This window comes from Bemisia tabaci, chromosome 3 (genome assembly GCF_918797505.1).
Source record: "Bemisia tabaci chromosome 3, PGI_BMITA_v3".
Classification (NCBI taxonomy): domain Eukaryota; kingdom Metazoa; phylum Arthropoda; class Insecta; order Hemiptera; family Aleyrodidae; genus Bemisia; species Bemisia tabaci.
Window position 1 is genome coordinate 2,360,451 of NC_092795.1, and position 19,956 is coordinate 2,380,406.

General features: G+C 40.4%; 1 protein-coding gene and 1 long non-coding RNA gene across 2 annotated transcripts in view; both read left to right on the forward strand.

Moving 5' to 3' along the window:
• Positions 1-886: 886 nt before the first annotated feature.
• fax (failed axon connections) overlaps positions 887-19,956 on the forward strand; it is a 78,541-nt gene continuing 59,471 nt past the window's right edge. Inside the window, exon 1 of the mRNA XM_019060442.2 lies at positions 887-1,328. Coding sequence (XP_018915987.1) covers positions 1,047-1,328 — 282 coding nt within the window. The 5' untranslated portion in view covers positions 887-1,046. The remainder of the gene's footprint in view (positions 1,329-19,956) is intronic.
• Positions 1,335-19,956, forward strand: part of LOC140224178 (uncharacterized) — a 34,407-nt gene continuing 15,785 nt past the window's right edge. Inside the window, exon 1 of the long non-coding RNA XR_011899420.1 lies at positions 1,335-1,871. This is a non-coding gene — a long non-coding RNA (uncharacterized lncRNA). The remainder of the gene's footprint in view (positions 1,872-19,956) is intronic.

Consider the following 19,956-nt stretch of genomic DNA (forward strand, 5'->3'; position numbering starts at 1 on the left):
CTTCCTGTGCGACGTCGAAGACTCCCCGTCATACTTTATTTTTTCTTTCGAAAACTAGTCATCATAATTTCTTGAAAACTTCAATAATTTTTTTCTCTGTAGACAGAATATTCTGCATTAATTTCAAGCTCAAATGTTGGCTTAACATTTCTCTTCGAAAAATGAAAATATGAGCGGAAATTTTGAAACGCCGCAATGCAGAAACGTTATATCACACCGTAGTTATTAAAATGAAAGTTTTTTTTAGGGTCAACAGACAAACAAATTGAGACGTCTACACTTTTTACGAACATAATAACCTTGACGAAAATATGGTGAGAGGCATTAAATTGGAGGAAGAAAAGAAACAGCAGCATTGAAATCGATATTTGACCTTTCGAGGACGATTTTGAAATGGATTACGTAAAAAAAACAACAAACAAAAAAACTAAAAAAATTGTAAAAGTCTCTTGAGTTGGTAATTCAACGATTTAGGTGTGTCAAAACACGAATGGCTCCCAACTACCTTTCCGAGTGACGGATGTGACCAGAGCAAAATTTTGTGATAAAAAACCCATATTTAAAATAAAAATATTAGAGGGTATAATTAATAAGGTAAGAAGATATAATAAATAATTAATAAGGTAAGAAGGTATAATAAATAATTACTTAAAATAAAAATATTATTATGATACATTACATATTCTCCGCGACGAAAATCTCAAATTGAAAGAAGGAAGTTCAAGCCTCCTTGATGTCGCTCGAAAAAATGAAGAGCGCATTTTTAAATTGCGCGCCACTCGATGAGAGAGGGTGTGCCATCAACTGCGTGACTCAAGAAACAATGCGATCCACGTTACCGCGCATGCTTCCAATGACTAGCGTCGTGAGCTGCATGGCTTGGGTTTACTTTCAGACACAAGGCCTATCGCGTGCAAGCTATTCTCTGGCAGTTGGCTTACTCGTTTCAGTTCGTGACCGGGAGAGGTTTTCGCAGTGCTGTGTTATTTTAAGTGGTATCCTGTTAATCTACTTGTGAGCTAAATTTAAGACGTGATTTTTTAACGATGGCGAGTGAAGATAAGAAGGAAACGGTTGCCGAAACCAAAGAAGTCAAGGAGGAAACTACCCCTACCGAAAATAGCAAATCCGAAACTAAGGATAAGGATATCGATACGTCGGCTCCACCGGCGGAGCCCGCACCGCCGAAACCCACGGTTAAAAAAGTAAATTACGAAAAAGATGTGGTTTATTTGTACCAGTTTCCCCGTACATCAGTCATCCCATCAATTTCCCCGTATTGTTTGAAAGTGGAGACTTGGCTCAGACTCGCCGGCTTGAAGTATGAGGTAAGATATTTTTTTGTTTGGTTCCACCACGTCTGCGGAATTTTTGCCGCATTCGGTAAGTAACTGTCACTTTGTTAGGGGCGAGCCTGCAAATTCTGAGGGTTCCACACGTTTGGGAAACTCAATTTGGATGTTTTGATGGATGACTTTATGGTAACTTATCCATGTTTGATGGACTGAGAATGATGCATTGCAGTTCTTGTTTTGGTCAACATCATAATTCAACTGAACGTGCTCACACATATTCGAATTCCTTAGATGTCTGAGGGTCATGGACTTTAGATAGTGCATTTATCTCTTTAAGTAGCCGCTTTTGTTATCATAGTAATTGGGCTGTTGATTCATGCGTTATAAACCCCTCATCTTGTTAGAATTTGGATTGTGTTGATTCTAGTTGAAGTGTGTGATCAAGCACATTGAGTATCCATTGTTGAGTACCTACTCAATTCCGAGCACCAGGCTCTTCTAAAGTTGAACATGTGCGTGTTATGGTGGAGTGATCACTATTTGGTATTTGGTTTTCAGGATTTCTTCAAATTATCGGTACCCAAAATGTTTACACCAGCAAGTCATTATTTAGGAACCAGTGAAATTCCAAATTTTGTTAGATGGGTTTCACGAGAACTGAATTGGCACTGCAAATTTAGAGAGGGTATTTCAGAGGAAATTCTTACGAGTAAATTCTGATTTCTAACGTAACTTTTTGATGGCCGAAGCCCAAATTCCACCGCATTCTTTTATTTAAAAAAAAAAAGTGTATTTCCCTGGGAAAAAACACGATATAACAAGGGGGAATTTGCTCTGTTCTATTGAAACATGACTTCAATTGATTCGGCATTTGTAGTGATCAGCTCCAGTCCACTGTCCAAAGTTAGATAGCACGAAAGGAGAATTTGCACGAAAATTTTTTATTGCTGCATCTGATAGCGCCTATGAGCCGCGTTGGCAGTGTTTTTTATGATTTTCTTTCCAATGGGGGAAACTATAGAAAAGTAGAATTAATTTTCTCTGCTCGTAGTTGCTCATATTAGAGACCATGGATAGGTATTCTCATGCGCAGTTCACTTGGTAGTTTCTTCTTAAGAATGAAATTCACAAAATTTAAGATACGTGCAAATTCTCTATTGCTTGAATGATTTTGCTTATGAGTTACGGATGTGTTTTTGGGCAGTGCCGTAGAGAAATGGAATTTCGATAGTGGGTGTAGTTAACAACATACACTAGTTTGTAGAGAGGTCAATAAAATCAATTTATAATTATTAAGTCTGCTTTTTGAAATCAGTTTTGATTCGCAGAATTAATTCACATTTGAAAACTTGCCACACAAAAAATTTCTTTCGGCAACATTTTCTTGTAGTGATTACATCCTGGCTTTTGTTAAACTCTTTATTGAATAAAGAACTATCTATCTATCTATCTACATGCATAGTTTGTATGGCTCAACCAGTGCACATTAAGTTTTCTCTTTTTGGAATGTACTAAGTACCTAATTTATTCATGAACAGCACACTTATTCACCATGTAATTTCCATGCTGCATAAGTTATGCTCTAAAATTTACCAGGAAAGAATAGGAATGAAATCTGCTGGTAGGATTTTAGAAAATAACGAAAATAGTTTACTTAAATATTCAGATGAAGTAATCAGAACATCCAATCCGTCATTAATCCCCCTAGATTACTATATAGGTAATGTGATTCCCTACTTTTTCCATTTTCTTACTTAAACAATTATAACTACCCGTGAGAAGTCTTTGAAGGTTTCTTAAAACCTCAGCCTATATATTCTAGATCTTAAAGAGTAACCTAACAAGTGGCACTCCCTCTCTGTAGTGATGGAGTTTTTTTAAGGACCCACGGCGGAGCTTGGAACATCTGGATTGCTCAGACATTTCCATCTTGCTTGCTCCAGATGCTTTATATGTGATTTTTTTCCCTGTTGCCAATTTCTTGTGCACACTGTCTTAATGAGGCTAATTAAGGAAATCGGTAAACAAGTCACATTTCAGTAGGTGCTTCCATACTCCCCTCCCCTTCAAGTAGGTACTCTTCTATGACATTGGTTTTGCCTTTATGCATCATCAAATGCACAAGATTTTCGTACACTCATTTAGTCATTTGCTTTTAAGATTAGTAATTTTCATGCTCTTCGTTTCCTAAGAGTACAGTCAAAGCCCCTTACTTCTCAATGAATAAGTATCACTTCATGGCAGACCCCTTAAAGGCCCCCTTTCCCGCCCACCACTGAAGGCACACATGAGACACTCTCTCCTATAGATTTATCGGAAGATTTAATTTAATTTAATTTTTTTTTGTTGAAGTCCGAGACTTATTTTGGACTAAAATTAGCGCCCCCCCCCCCCCTCAAAAAAAAAACGGGATAAACAAGCGGGCCACTTTAAATTTGAAGGAAGAGTCAAAATTTCGTAAAAATAACTTCTTTATTTTATAATGGACGGTTTCTAACATTTCACTCATGCCAATTCCAAGTTTCAAAGGTTTTTTGGCTGCTTATTTTACTCTCTTTGCGCTTTTTATCACTGCAATCAAGCCAGTGGCGTGGCGCACTTTGCGATCTATCGATTGATGTGCATGCCATTTCAACCTATGGTAAAGAATCGATCATTAAAGTGCTTGTTGCCAACTCCCTGTTAATCGATCATTTCTCGTAGGTTCAAATGGCAGATCATTGGATTTATCGCAAAGCACGCGATGCCACTGAATCAAGCCGAAAGTTCTGGCCTCTCCCACGTGAAATAACCAAAAAACGTAGGTAGGTTTCGTGGCAAGGACTCCGTGGTGAAAGAATCGTGCGTTGAGGTGAGAATGCCGGAGAGAGAACAAGAACACAAAATGAAAGCTGGATGAAAAAAACGTGACGTCTAATTAATTAATGAGATGATATCACTGTTCCACGGGACGAGTTCTCTTGTTTATTTTTAACCTCCCGCTTATTTTTACGTCCTGTGTCTTTCCATGGAATTCACTTGACACCAGAAAAGTCGGAGCCAAGAATTTCCCGTAAATTTATGAAAGAGTCTGAATGAATGCTCCCCTCGATCGTTTCCCAGGGTGTATACCGGTCCCCCAAAGTCCCCGGTTATGGAAGGGTGCCCCCGATATCCCCCTAAGTCCCCAATTTTCTTGTTCAGGTCCCCAAAAAATGACAAAAATCCTCCTGAACACCCGAGTTCTCAAATTGTCCCGCCAACCACGACGGCGCGGTGTAAGCAGGAATAAAAAAACTCAAGTGTTGCTTCGTTTTTATTCGTATGTTTTCATCGGTTCAACATGACTTGTAAAATTAGTCGTATAAAATACGCCTTTCAACGCTCTAACTAGCTCCCTTTCTCTTACTATTACGGGAAAAAATGTCCCCGATTTTTTTGAAAAAAACTCCCAAAAAATCCCGAATTTTGGTTTTTCATAACTAGCAAACACCCTGATTCTTAACGCCATGCGTCGTGATTTACTCCTAGATCAAGCTACGAAACAATTTGACAATTTTATGTCGTCGTGAATCTGCGGAGTTATCGAGACATCCAGGGGGCAGTCGCGAAGATCCTGAAATGTCAGGGACACGCTCGAAAATCAGGAATTTTTAAGATGATTTCGCAACCTCAACCGGGAGTAGTATTAACCAAGCGTCGAAATCGAATCGCTAAGATTATTATCTGGTGTTCGTCCGCGGTACAGCCAGTCAGGGAAAGAGCCGAAATTGTTGGATAATTTTTTCTCGTCAAGTATTTGCTTACAACTTTCACTCTGACATCCTCCTGTTGCTATAATGTCCTATCGGGATTCTTCCGTCGCGTTGATTTAATCGCCGTCACCGGAGTGAAGACCGGAAATCAAGGAATTGTAAGCATCTCATTCCTAAGAAGCCTCTCTGTCGTACAACTCTTTTGAGATCGTGAGATCTCAACCGTATTTTTCTCAGGACCCAATGTCCATCTGACAATTTCAGCATACTGAGAGAAAGATTACGAAAAATGTTCAATTTGTACGTAGCATGGTTTCAACGATCATGGTGTCAACAAACAGTTTTTCTAAGTTTTTGTTGACACCATGATCATCCAAAAATAAAAAAATTCTGACTTATGTAAAATGAGCACGGTGTCAACATCACGACGTCAACGAAACTTAAAACTTGCCTCAATAGCATCTTTCTTTCAAGTCTTTCTTTTCTTGTGTTATTTACTCAAACCTAACCTTACCCGACTTCACCTTACAAGACCTAGCCCACTTTCACAGAGCTTAACTTTCCCCGACCTTACCCTAGGTACATAACTTTAACCTTACCTACTTATTCTAACCGTACGTACATGTCCCGACCTAAACTAACCTAATCCAACTATACGTGACCCAGACCTCTCCTGTACAGCTAATTTTTTAATTTTACTCATAAGGAAGACATTTTTCTGTTTGTTGACACCGTGATCGTTGACACCATGCTCAGGGCCCATTTTTGCGTTTTACTGCCTGAGCACGACGTCAAGAATCGTTGACTCGATGGTCAGATGTTTGGTTTGTTGAGACCTTGATCGTTGCCACCATGCAACGTTACCATTTGTGTAATCTTCACTCCCGCTTGTGACATGCCTCGCCTCCCCCTATAATTTGAGTCGGAGAGGTTGTTTTGCAGGAGAGGTGTGGATTCCGCAAGTTGAATCTGGGTGTGGGTCGGATCGGGGGACGCTGGGATTCTGGAGACGCCAGGAGTAGGTTGGGAAGTGGTGCGGCATGCGAGGAGTCGAAATTCCAGCGGAAGGAAACGTATGAAAAAGGTCACGACCCCTGAACGTTAAGTGAGAAATTCCAGACGGATTGCAGGCGGCCGCCGCGGCGAGTGTCCTCGCGGCTTCAGACTGCACACCAGTCACCAGCGCCAGCAGCCGAGTCAATTAACCCCAGCACCGCGGACCCGTCTCCGAGCCTCACATGGGCACTTGTCAAAAAACACAAATGAAAGAATTCGTGCTGAAAGCGACATCGTGCGTAGGGTTTCCGTCCAGCACAGTTCCTTCGCCATAAATACGTCCAAATGTGTAACAACTTCCGACTCTTGATTTAAGGTGATTCGACGCTTGCCATTTTTTGTGTCAGAGCCACGTGCGAAATAACGCATCGATTCGTTCCACAATGGAGATGTTGCATGTGTGAGGAATTGGCGATTTGACTGCTGATTCTTATGTAAAAGTTCGCGAGAAACACGATAGTGCTACTGGTTTTTTCTGAAATCAACTCCCAAGCTTAAAAAAAGCTCTCAAGATGAGGCCAAAATGGAGGGGATATCCCACCCTACCTGAGAGTTCACGTCTACATGGGCGTAGCCCGATTCCGTCCCCCGATTCCGTCCCGAGTCCGATTCCGTTCCGAAATTAAAACCAGATTCCGATTCCGTCCCGGAAAAATAATTTCTAAATACAAGCGGCAACATCGCAGCAATTTAAATGGTAGCACAATAGAAGAATTAGGAGGTGATAAAAGAAACTCACCATGCAATTACGTTGAGAACCAGCTTCTAAGCAAAAATGTTGAGAAGTGTAAACTGATCGGGTGTAAAGAGCCCGATGCGTCAAACGGTAAAAAAAATAAATAAATAAAAATGGAAATATTACAGAAACATGTTAGGCGTATTTTTATGGGAAACAGCGCAAATAAATTTGAATAGAGAGTCTTCACTGCTATCACCGAAGAATTTGGTGATGCTCGCTTGTATGGCTTACAATTATTTTCAAAGTTTTTGATTGCAGAGTGGCCTCAGATTTATTCGCAGAGTTGATTAAAATTTTGGAATCTTTAAAAACTTGTTTCAGCACACCGACGAAACTGTACAGATCTGGATGGGTTTTATAAAAAGTAAAGTTATAAAGGGAGTGCGATATGCTGCGCTGTTGCCGCTTGTATTTAGAAATTATTTTTCCGGGACGGAATCGGAATCTGGTTTTAATTTCGGGACGGAATCGGACTCGGGACGGAATCGGGGGACGGAATCGGGCGATCCCGGTCTACATCAAGACGAACTCTCCATGCAAAGATAGGGAGCAAATACATTAGCAGGGTTGCCGTGTTTTCAGTTTTGGAGTCCCCAAATGAAGTGGCAGCCCTGTCAATGTATTTGCTCCCTACTTTGCATGGAGAGTTTGTCTTAATGTAGACGTGGACTCTCAGGGTAGGGCGGGATATCCCCTCCATTTTGGCCTCAACTTGAGAGCTTTTTTTTGAGCTTGGGAGTTGATTTCAGAGAAAACTATTGGCGGCACCATCGTGTTTCTCGCGAATTTTTACATGAGAATCAACAGTCAAATTGCAAATTCCTTACACATGCAACATCTCCATTTCAGCTACCTGCCATTTTTGTCGAATTTTGAGATCGCACTTCTGCTGTCACGAGACTGAAGAATTCATGCATCAAATTTGACAAAGAAATTCAACGTAATAAAAGCAGGGTTTTTTTTAGAGGAAAAATATCGCAATCTAAATTGTACTCGAATACGATATTTTTCCTCTACAAAAACCCTGCTTTTATTACGTTGAATATCTTTGTCAGATTTGGTACATGAATTCTTTAGTTTCAAGACAACAATAGTGGGATCTGAAACTCCGAAATAAATGGCAAGCAGCTGAAATTATGGAACGAATCGATGCGATATATCGCACGTCCTTCTGACACAAAAAGTGGTGTTCGTCGAATCACCGTAAAGGATAAAAATCAAAGTAGAAGTTTTATTCGAATGTCGGGGGAAGTCAGGGAATGAGAAGATGAAACCATTATTGTGACAACTTTGAATCTGTAAGACCAAGGTTCAAAGCTTTTGGAGGAAGGAAGACGATTGGGAGGACTCCCTCCCGGATCCGAAAGCCCATTCAAATGAGGACTCGCAATAAAACATTTCTCTGTGGGGGAGGGGGGGGGGGATCCCCCGGATAAGAAGCGTGTCCGTCATCGTCACCGTCAATTGGACGTATTCATGCAAAAAGGAACTATGTTGCTCGGAAAGCGTATGCACTTGCGTTCCTTTCAGCATAAATACGTTCAATTAGGCGGGCAATGAACAGGCATCGGAGCTATCATACACTTGAGCCGCACAATTTCGATTAATTAACTCCAGGGCCTCAAAGGCTCCTCCTAGACCCTCGTCCTGCTTCCGAGCAACCTCTTCGGTGCCCTACCCAGCGCCCTCCCACGGAAAATTGCACGTTGAAAAAATGAAAAGGCTGCTTTTAGTATCGAAGACGTCAATAATGTGTCCGCTGGTCCGTCGATGCTGGCGTGAATGCCGCCTCAGTCTCAGTAGACCCTCCATACTTAGCATAGTGTGGAAGAAAATATACTAAAAATTTGAGTCCCTTTATACTGAGAGTTAAGACTATGCGAATCCATTTCTGATTGGTTCCCGTATTTTAGGCCTCCACACTCCACAGTGTCACAAACGGGAATAGAGATTACATTTTCACAAATTGCAAAGATTATAATCCGGAATGGACCGGGGAATACGAGTTCGGCAAGGAACAAACGGAATGAGAGAAGGAGCGGAAAAAGGAATTTGAGAATGAGCCGATCAAAGATCACGAAAAACGCTCAATTTGTGTAATCTTTATTCCCACTTGTGACTTCATGAGGGGGTGTTGTCGTAAGTCCCAGTGTACAGGGGCTCTACTCTCCCCGCACGGGCGCTCAGTCGTGTGCATTGATGAATCGGAGAGCCGATTTTGAAGGTGGATAACGAGAGAGGGCCAATCGACTCGCTTTCGATAAATGACGTCATAGTAAAACCCTCTTCATGAATGAGTCAACCACCGTGGAACAACCCCCCGCCAACGCAACAATGTCCCGTTCGCCTCGGCGGTGTGCGTGTCCGCGCCTCGGATCGAAAACATGAATATTTCCCTCCCCCCTCCCCCGCCCTGCATAGCGCCCCTCCCCTCATTCCAGTCGCATAAAATGTAATTATTTTACAAGCAACCCCTTCTTGCAGCATATGGCGCCTGGCGCCTCCGCACAGTGTCAATTCCGAGCAATTTCGCCGGACGCAATTATTCTTTCCCATTAACTCGGAACTTGTTCCGGACGAGTTTCTGGGTCACGTCACGGTGTTCTTTCCATTTTTTTTATTTTTATTCTTCTCTACTACAGGGCTATTCTCTGTTCCTCGATCGATATCGCGGAGTGGAGTTTAATTTTTTCAGTCGGACTGAATTGAACGGGAAGGCACGCGGAAAAATTCAATTGCTGATTTAAAAATTCAGTCGCTAAAAAAAGTGATCGCAATGTTTCAACGTAGATTTTACAACAAAAAAATGCTACTTTAACCACTATCGTAAGCTAAATTAACCACGGGGGTGGTTAAAGTAGCATTTTTGTGTTGTGAAATATACATTGAAACATTCGAGTCACTTTTTTTAGCAATTGAAGTGTTAAATCAGTGATTTAATTTTTTCCGCGCACCAAGACACATTTTGGAAATAAGTTGCGAGTGTTTTTGAGTTCAACCAACCGCAAACTTTTCCCTGCCGAATCTTCACAAACATTTCGAATTTTGAAATAGGCGGTGAAGTTAGGCTCCAACTCCGAGTCTTGTGGAGGAATGAAATTGAAACGAGACGAGTCGTGAACGATCGATCATCGTTTTTTCCCCATTTGAAGCTATGGTGAAGAATAGATTCTTGAGGTCTTCGTTGCGAACACCCTGTTTATTGATCCTCTGATTGAGCATTGAAGACCGATCATTTGTGGATGTAGTGTCATGTTGACTGCTTTAAAGAATAAAATAATCAGCTGGGGAAAAAATGAATATTTTCTCCGAATACCAGATAAGAATCTACTTTTTCTAAGAGAAACCGGAGAAAAATAAAAGAAAACCTCGATTTTTTTTTCGTAAGGGAATTATTTCGTGGAATCCAAGGATGTTCGGGGAAAAGTCCGCATGGGAATGAAAGAAACAAAAAATTCTAGATTCAGACTTAACTTTTTTCAGCGGAGTTTCTGGGTCATCAACTAAGGCGACATCAATCCATCTTCTTTATTTCTGAAATCCAAATATCCCAGGGAGAAGCAATTAATTTTCATTTAACACGATGCGATAGCGTTTTCACGATCGAGAAGTCGGCGGGAGGCGTGAGGGTGTGTCGATATCCATTTCGCTCTCGAGGGATCGATTCTTGCCGATTGCTCGAATTCTGCCGTGCTAAGGAAGAACGCCGTATCAGCATTCGAGAGTTGCCAAATTTCCTTCGATAAAATATTTATTTTTGCGGAAGGTTATGAATATTTTTCCTTGAAATTTTCAGGAACTTCAGGTAAAATTGCCGAACAAAATCATCTGAAAAATCGGAAGGAAAATATTCATAAGTTTACGAGAAAATAAACACGAATTTTCAAAATTCAAAAATCAAAGGTTTGGCAAGGCTTGAAGGTTCATACGGCGGTTTTTCTCAGCACGGCAGAGATCTAACCTAATGCGTGACATCGCGAAACGAAGAAAAATGTATTCAGCCCCTTCTGCCGCGTGCGAAGGAAAAGCGGGGAAGAACTATGGTGCATCGCTAAATTTCTCCCGGTCAAGTATTTAATTTTTGGGAAAGATCGCAATATTTTTCCTCAAAATCTTCAAATTATTTAGGGTAAGGTGCAAGTCAAATTATTAGAAAATTCAAAAGAAAAGTACCTATCCCTAATTTGTATCTCATCTAAGGACAATTGAGAACGTCTACAGATTCAATCGGCACTACAGTATACTGTCGTGGTAAGGTAACAACACCGTATACCGTATGAACACTTGATTGTTGCCAAATCCCCCCACGGGAATTAAGGTACGCCTCGACGACTCAGGGTTGCCAGAGTCGGGAATACGAGAAAACCAGGAATTGTCAGGGAAAATGATAAAAATGTCGAAAATGTCCGTGAAAAATGTCAAGTCACCTTGCTTTCTAGACGGGACTTGACGTTTCATAAAATAGATTTTGCGTAAAAACTATCTGAAATTATGTATTTTTAACAATTTGGCATATCATCAATTGTCAGGGAATTTTCACAAATGTGACAGGAAAATCAGGGAAATGTCAGGAAATTTCATTTTCTTCATTTTGTGGCAACCCTGCAACGTCAGAGGGGCGACGATATTCCGAACCTCGTCCATTTTTTCTCTTTTTTGTGTTTTTTTTCTCTCTCGAATTTTTGGCCGTTCGGCATAGGCTTCAGTGTTCCAACTCCATCTCCAAGTTTTAGGAGCCGTTTGGCCCATCAAGTTCAATTTTTAGGGGCCATTGAAGATTTTTTAGGGGCCAAATTGAATTTTTGCCTATATATCACGGCGCATTTAGTGAAAAGTTATACGCAAAATACACAGTTACAGGACTTGCAAGTTGCAGCTCGCAGCCATTACTTGGGAAAGGGAAAGGCCAAAGGCATGATATTCCGATTTAAAACAAGGAGCTTTTAGTTTACTTAAAGTTTGTTCAATTAAATAATACTTTTTCTGACTTCCTATTATGAAAAGTAGTAGAACGATTCTATAGTATGTACTATCGCCGAATTTAGTTTCACGCATAGGCCGCTCCAAATCAAATGTAAACTGTGCGACGAGGCGCAGCGCGGCGTGGCGCGTTTCGGAGATATCGGGTGCTGACTGGACCTATCTCATCTCATGCCAACGAGGAAAACGGAGGCACATCAACAATTGACAAATCTACTACTTTTTCAAGAAAATATCCCTCAGACAAGCATCTATAGGTGCAAACCCATAACAGACAGCGCAACACCGCGGTCACTCGAAAATAGAGCTGTTTCATGAGGTGCAACTGATTTTTTTCTTCTAGACGCCGCCGCGCCGCACATTGGTTCCAGGGCCCGATCTAGGTGGCATTAATTAGAATATCACTGATGATGACATGTTATATATGTTTCTAGGGGTTCTTTGGGTCGCTAATTACGAATTTGAAGTCAATTTGACTGTATCATTTAGCATAAGGTGGTAAATTTGCATTTAGCTTGAAAATTCATACTTAATACTACATTAATAATATTTTAACATGGCTGAATTCCTGGACTGATATATTTTTCAACCTTTTTTGATTTATCATCAAAAACTATCGATGAATTTACGAGGATTTGTCCTCTAATTACTAATTTTTTTATTGGGGGGGGGGGGGTTGGGCAATGTTGTATAATTTTGTGAACCAGGAATTGGTATTATCTGGTAAAATATACCTCCTAAATGTTGTGGTTTCCCTGAGGAAAATAAATTCCAGTACCAAAGAAAACTACTTATCCCACTATTCGAGTTGTTCATACAGTGTTGACAAATCAGCGTAAGAAGAACTTTATTTGAACCTCAATGCTCGCTGATTTCTTGATTCGCCGCGCTTTAAAACCAACAGAAATTTTGAAGCTTTGTAATTTAATGGTACAATTATGCTATCAGAATTATTATGTTATCAGAATAACTATGAATTAAGATTCGATCTTCGTCTATAATTCAAAAAATACATTTAAATTCATTATACGCGGCAATTTAAACATACGTAACATAAATATTTTACTTGAACAAGAAGTATATTCACTCAATGAAGGAAAGCAGAAACCAAAATTAATAACAAAGTATTTTGAAAGAAAAATGATTACTGTCTGTAAGAGCAGGAAAATATTCATCGGTATAATATTTTATTGCGCATCAAAAAGAGTGAGGTGTCACACTTGCTTTTTTTTCTTTTTTAAACAAAGTTGTGAGCTTGCGATGATTTCAGAGCCTTACAAACCTGAGAGAATAAAAACACGAAGAAATCATGAACCAAGAAAGAAATAAGCATTCGTTGTTAAGTTAGAGGACATTTACTCATACAATCACGGAATAATGCGCGAGGAGTGCAGTAAGCTCCTTTTCTGTGGAACAGTGCTATGTCTATGGGCCTCTCTAAAGGTACAGACAATGTGAAAAACAATTATCTAAACGATTGAGAGGATTTAAAAACCCACGTGTTCTGTATTTTGAGCCATAATTGTAAAATTTCTAGTCAAAAAACGGGAACTGTCTTTAGTCTATGGGCTTCTCTACAGGTATAGACAAGGTGAAAAATAATCATCCCAATGATTGTGAGGATTTGAGAACTCACGTGATGTGCAACAAATGCAGTCCTCAAAGATCTGGAGTCTGCAGTAGTGCAGTAAGCTCCTCAGTGTGTCAATTTTCTTCATTTCTCGAAGGCCGGTTTTGGAAATTCAAAGTGCGCTAACCTCCAGGGACGCAAGTATGCGCAGAATTTTTTTGCTCCGAAATCAAGTGTAGGGTCAGCACTAACTACTACAGTCGGTCTGCACGTGTGCGAACCTACGCAGGGCCTTTATTTTGAGTCATAATTGTAAAATTTCCAGTCAAAAAACCGGAGCTGTGGTAAGTCTATGGGCTTCTCTAGAGGTATAGACAAAGTAAAAAATAATCATCTTAACGATTATGAAGACTTGAGAACCCACATGACCTGTAAAAAATGCAGTATTCATATTCCCAAGGATCTGAGGTCTGCAGTAAGCTCCTTAGTGTGTCAATTCTTTATTTCTTGAAAGCCGGTTTTGGAAATTCAAAGTGCCCTAACCCCCAGGGACGCAAGTATGCGCAGAATTTTATTGCACTAAAATCAAGTTTAGGGTTAGTACTAACTACTACAGTAGGTCTGTATGCGTGCGAACCGGCGCAAGACATTCATCTAGAGCCATTTTTGTAAAAATTTGCTTGGAATTAGTAGAAAATAACGCTTTGTCTAACGGCTTGTCTAGATGTATAGACACGTTTTTGAAAGATAGTAAGAACGTATAAACCTTTAACATGCCTTATATTTTTGATACACCATAACAGAACACTTCACATTTGCATCTATTTCTGTGTGATGAACTTCAAATCATAGGACCTGACAGTAAACACTGAAAACTGGTGCGAGTCCGCCCAAAAGTACCTCGCGGCCTCACCTTTAGGTGCTTATCATTTCCTTATTAGTGATCCAATCTTCATGATATTTGGCCAAGTTACTCTCGAGAGTATGCACTATCAATCTGTGGTGTCAAATTTTAATTTTTCCAAAATTCATTTTTTCGAATTAATGCCACCTAGATCGGGTCTGGGAACCAATGTGCGCCGTGCCGGCAGGTTACATGGAGTTCTTTGGGACAAAGGCGTATGAGCCCTTTTTCGGGAGAACGCGTTTTCTGAAACTGGATTCTTCCTAGTTTCAGGAAATATACATAGTGTATTAAAAAGTCCTGCCCCCCCCCCCCTTTTTACACAACGATCCACGTTATCTTGTAGGGATCATAGGGGAATGTAGTCACAATGTTCCGTTTTTGCAAGTATACTCTCAAAGACTTGTTCTTTCAAACTAATTAAATTTCCTGCGAAGATATTGGCTAGTACCAACGCTATACACTTCTAAACTTTCAAATACGATTTCCGCGGAACTACCTTTTTGAGCACACACCCTTGTTACAAAGGATCCTTAATTCAGGATATACTTCTTCGCGCAGGAAGTTTGAAAATGACGCAAAACTGGTCCGCTGTTGAATATGAAAGATTACACAAGTATACACCGAAAAAAAATGAATGCTTCATTAGTGAATTCTCGTGTAATATTCAGCCCTGGGTCCAAGTATGACCTCGGTTTGTCCCTGTCTCTGCCATTTTCCAGGCAAATTGGGATTATTTAAACATGAATTTTCCTAGGAAAATTTGATTTTCTGGAAATTGATGCATGATCGAGATAAACCGAAGTAATTCTTGAATTTAGGGGCCAAAGATACATAGACACTAGCCAGACATGTATTGCATACCGCATGTCCAAAAAACATGTCTCCCTTTTTCTGATGAGGGTTTTCCGGTCAAAATGGCATTATCCACCCACGAATCCTATATAAAACTGATCCGTTGTTTTGAGTCTGGAAGGACAGAAAATCATTTTATTCAGATAGCTATAATTGGGCTACTATATCTTATTTTTTGCTTCTGACCCCGAATCGACCTTTGTATTTTCCACAACCCACTAATTTTCCGAAAGATCGAGTTTGCACGAAAAAAACCTCTTATTCAGATGCCAAAAATACGCATTTATATAAACCTTCGGATTTCCAAAATATTGGTCAGAAGTATATAAAAAAAAACACGGCCATTCTCTGATCTAGCAGCAAACATATAGTTAGTGGAAGGTCCTCCATTAAGGACCTAGATAAAATAATTTTTTCGTTCTTTCGGACGAAAAACAAAATGATGCGTTCCACATGAGGCTTTACAAGCGCATTATGTCATTTGACTGGAAAAACATTGTTATTTGAAAAAGTGAGAGACATTCGTTGGACGTGCAATACCTGCATCCTTTTGTATTTTTAGTTACTCTATCCAAAAATTACCTTATTCATTTCTATCGGACACCAGTTCCCTCGTAAAATTAAACGTTCCTCGCATGGACGGACTGGCTCACATCTAAGAGCGTGGACCCTTGGCCGGTTAAGGGGGTGTCGTATGATATTTCCCGGGGGGATGCACCCCCAGAGAAAATTTTTTAAAATTGAACGTGTTAAAGTAATCGATAGAGTTGTGAAACGAAAAAAAAGAGAACAAATCACAGCTACCAGACGCATCCAAGTTCCGTTATTTCCAGAGATTCCGAGGCAGATCTGGCCACCTAAAATACTGCTTTTAAACACTAAAAGCCTGAAAATGATGAACCCAAGAAACACGTCAGCTGGAAAGATCTTTTTAGCTTCCTCGATTAGAAAATGAAACATGCAATCTAGTTAGCACAAGGTGAAATTTTGAAGGAGAGAGAGAGAGAGGGAAAAAGAGTGTTGAGTCTAGCAAAGGACAAGGTGTTCAGTAAGGCAAGTAAAAAAAAGAGATAGGAACGAATCAATTAAATGCATCAGGTATATACAGCAGGAAGATCCATTCAGCAATAATTTTGTTGGAAATGAGAATGTTTTCAGACGTGACCGAACAATTGGAGCCTAACTTTGTGAGATAGCATAACCAAATTTTATTGAAATTCACGGTCTGAATGGCCTATTTTGGATCCAATGTTGAATACTGACTTTTTGCGAGGAAGGTGCAGTCATTTTAATGATATTTTTATTAACCCTTAAATGCTGAAGCCGGGTTAAATTGCGAGGCTTCCTAACAAAACCTGCTCCGCAGATTGGATGGGGCCGGTTCACACGAGCTTTAGATGTTGGTCTGCAAATCATTCCAAAAAAGAATCGAGTATCAAATCAACACAGTCGAAGAAAGGAGGGACCTATTTGGGCCTCTTTTTTATCTTTTCTCCCGAATCTGAGCGACACCTCATTGGCAGCACATAGCGAAGCATTGCGAGTTCATGCCCCGGGCCATTGCGCCTTCAATTTTGCAGATGCAACACGGACATCCATCAAGCACGAATAGTCGTATCTCTGCGCCGTGATCAACGCGAGCCCTTTCCCTTGCTCCATTTCCTTATTGTGTTGGTTTCGTTTGTCTCACTTGTAGTGGTGCTTCAAAGGCTACGTGAGCAACACAGCCGAAGGTAGGAAAAACGTAATCCGGCCTCGCTTTTTAACTTTTCTCGCGGATCTGACTAACAGCCTAGAGAAGAGCATATTGCGAATTCACGCCTCACGACTCACGTCATCGCGCTTTTAATTTTTCGCGATAGAGGATCACTTTCCAAGTCCAAAACACCGACGATTTTTGAAATCCAACAAGTACGGATAGAGAGAAAAGGGTTCAAAGATAAATATTTCAACTCGCATTTATCGTGAACGGTTTGTCATAAAACGACGATCTTAATCTCAAAATATAGAGAAAACCACCACCTTTCAGACAATGATGACAAAATTGGTCCATTTTGAAAATGTCATCCATTGCTTTCACGTTGCCGTAGTTCAAATTTTCAAATTTTAGCTGGGGCGACCTTTATAGGTCACTCCTAGATAAACTCATTCGTCAAAAATGACAAGATCAGGATAAATGATTAATATGCAATGGATACAGAGAAATCAAAGTTTTCGATCATAAAAAAATGTATGTTTACCTTCAACGGTTCGCTGGGTAGAAATAAGAGGAAAAAAGAGGAATTGCTAACAAAATCGTACCATTTGAGCTTTTTAAATTTAAATCCATCCTACAGAAACGATTTGAAAAAAAGGCATGAATTTTTGTTGATGCAGCGAGAGTCAGCTCAGGCTAGTCTTGTAACATTCATATGTCTTGATATTTTGTTCTTTTTTAATAATTTTCTTCGGGAATTAGCTATAATAGGGTATAAAAATGCACAACCTTGCAATTCGTGATTGGTTTGGGGGCATTTGGTGATCTTGGGACTCGGAACAAACCAGGTCCAAGTGTACCACATCCACTTTGAAAAATCATATCTCTCCTCCAACTTGTTTCTCCAGGATGAACTTGTGCTTGTTTTAAAGCTTAAACGGTCTACTTTCATCAAAAAATAGTTAGATTACTTTTTGTGCGATTCCTTCAACGTCACAGCTAAAAAGGTGAAAAACTGAACATTTTAACTTCGGCAACGTGGCAACAATGGATGAAATTTCCAAAATGGACCAATTTTGTAATTATCGCCTGAAAGCTGGTGGTTTTCTCTACATTTGTAGACCAATATCATCTTTCTACGACAAAGCGTTAGCGAGATATGCGAGTTTAATTTTTTTACTTTGACTCCCCTCCCCCTCCCTCCGTGATCGTCCGATTTATAAAAGCGTCAGTGTTTTAGACTCGGGAGGAGATCCTCTATCAACTTTGAAAATATTTCGAAGATCAGGCCAAGGTTGAAACGGACAATTTGGAATGAGGTCCTTTCTTCCTTGCTCTAGTCACAAGAACAAGAGGCAAGTGAGAATTGGAATCGATGCGCGATACGTCATTACGAATCTTTGTTTACATTCCAAAGAGCCAAAAACGTGAATTCTCACGGTGAATGAGCGAAAATATCTGTGTGTGTTTCATGTGCGTCTGTGTTAGTGACTACGCGCTCACAGAGGAACAAGTGCGTCTTCATGAGAGCGTTATCAGGCAACGCGCCGCGCCGCGCCGTCGCTAAATAGTCACCAGAGACTCTGCGTGAAACTAAATTCGGCGATAGTACGATAAGTAGTACGATTCTCGATCTGCTGAGCCGCTGCCGCGACGAAGTTCCGCGCGCAACTGCTTGCTATGCGCGTTCAGTCCAGGCTGACTGACAAAAATCTTGAAATCATCAAACCGTAATTTAGGATTGCGACAATTTTTTAGGAGCCACGTTTGGCGCAGGGTCTTCATTTTTTAGGGGCCATGGCCGATTTTTTAGGAGCATTTGGCGACATGGCGCTCGTGGGGGTTGGAACACTGAATGTGACCGCGATCGCAGTAGCAGGTAAAAATCACTGTGATTCTTGAGTAGCAGTGATCGATCACTGTGACTGGCGAGGAACACCTGTTATTCTGCTCTTTTTTGGGCAGTTTTCATCAAAAGTTAGTCGCTGATAGTTAAACAGTGAGTAACCAAAACTTTAGTGTTAAACGGCGAAAAAAATTTACGAATAAGCTTGCACATGGTTAATCATAGTCACAGTTGGATACACTGCGATTGCGATAACGAAGCAAAAAGAGCAGTAGCAGTTTAAAAAGAGCAGCATGATAACAGTGGCAGAGCAGAGTAGCACCATAGGGCTAGATAGGGCGGATAGCCAATCACGTGAAATCTCCGAATATTACAATGCATTGTGGGTAGTGACGTCAACCAGTGATAAATCACAGGTGAAAGTAGCAGTGAATCCAATAGTGAACCCACGGAGTGCTCTGTCACTGCATGGTTGACCTAAAAAGGAGAATTTAACTTTAAAGAACATGGCATAATGATAAAAACTGAGAGCTATAAAAATATTCACCTAGATTATCACTACGAGAAGTTTTTTAAAGTTAAATTCTCTTTTTCATGTCAACCAGTGATAAATAACTCCGTGGCCTCACTGCTACTTTTACCTGTGATTCACAGATAGTTCCGGAAATTATGACTTGTGGATTGAACAGTGATAATAAAATATTACAGTATCAATTTTACCACTAAAAAGGGAATTGAGAAGAACGAGTGATTTAAAGAGTTTATGCTGTAGAAAATCAGTGGTACTTTTAATTTTGAAGATGTAGAAAGCATTTGGGAAGGATCGTTTGATAAGGTTAACCTGTGATAAATCACAGCATAACCGCCACCTGCTACTTTTCACATGTGATCCGACCAGAGTCAAGGAAGTGTCGGAGACGGCGGTATTTTTAGGTTATCCTGTGAAAAATCACTGCTACTTTTCACTGTGATTTTTGAGTAGCAGTAACAGTAATCACGTTCCCGAAAAGTAGCCGTTAAGCACAAGCCTAGTTCGGCAACTGCCGACGTGAGGCGCCCCCGCGACGGCGCGGCGGGACGAGTCGGGATGTGTCACCTTTTCGTGTGTATTTTTATACTAACCTAAATACATATATCATATTTATGCCATTAACGAGAGTCTCCCTTTAATGAGCGGCTTTGGCTGGCTCCGGCTCTCTAATCGAACAAAGAAGAACGGGAACGAAGGTGGCATTTTCCGTTTCAGGGTCGAAACATAATTACGAAAGTAACGCGAGCGGG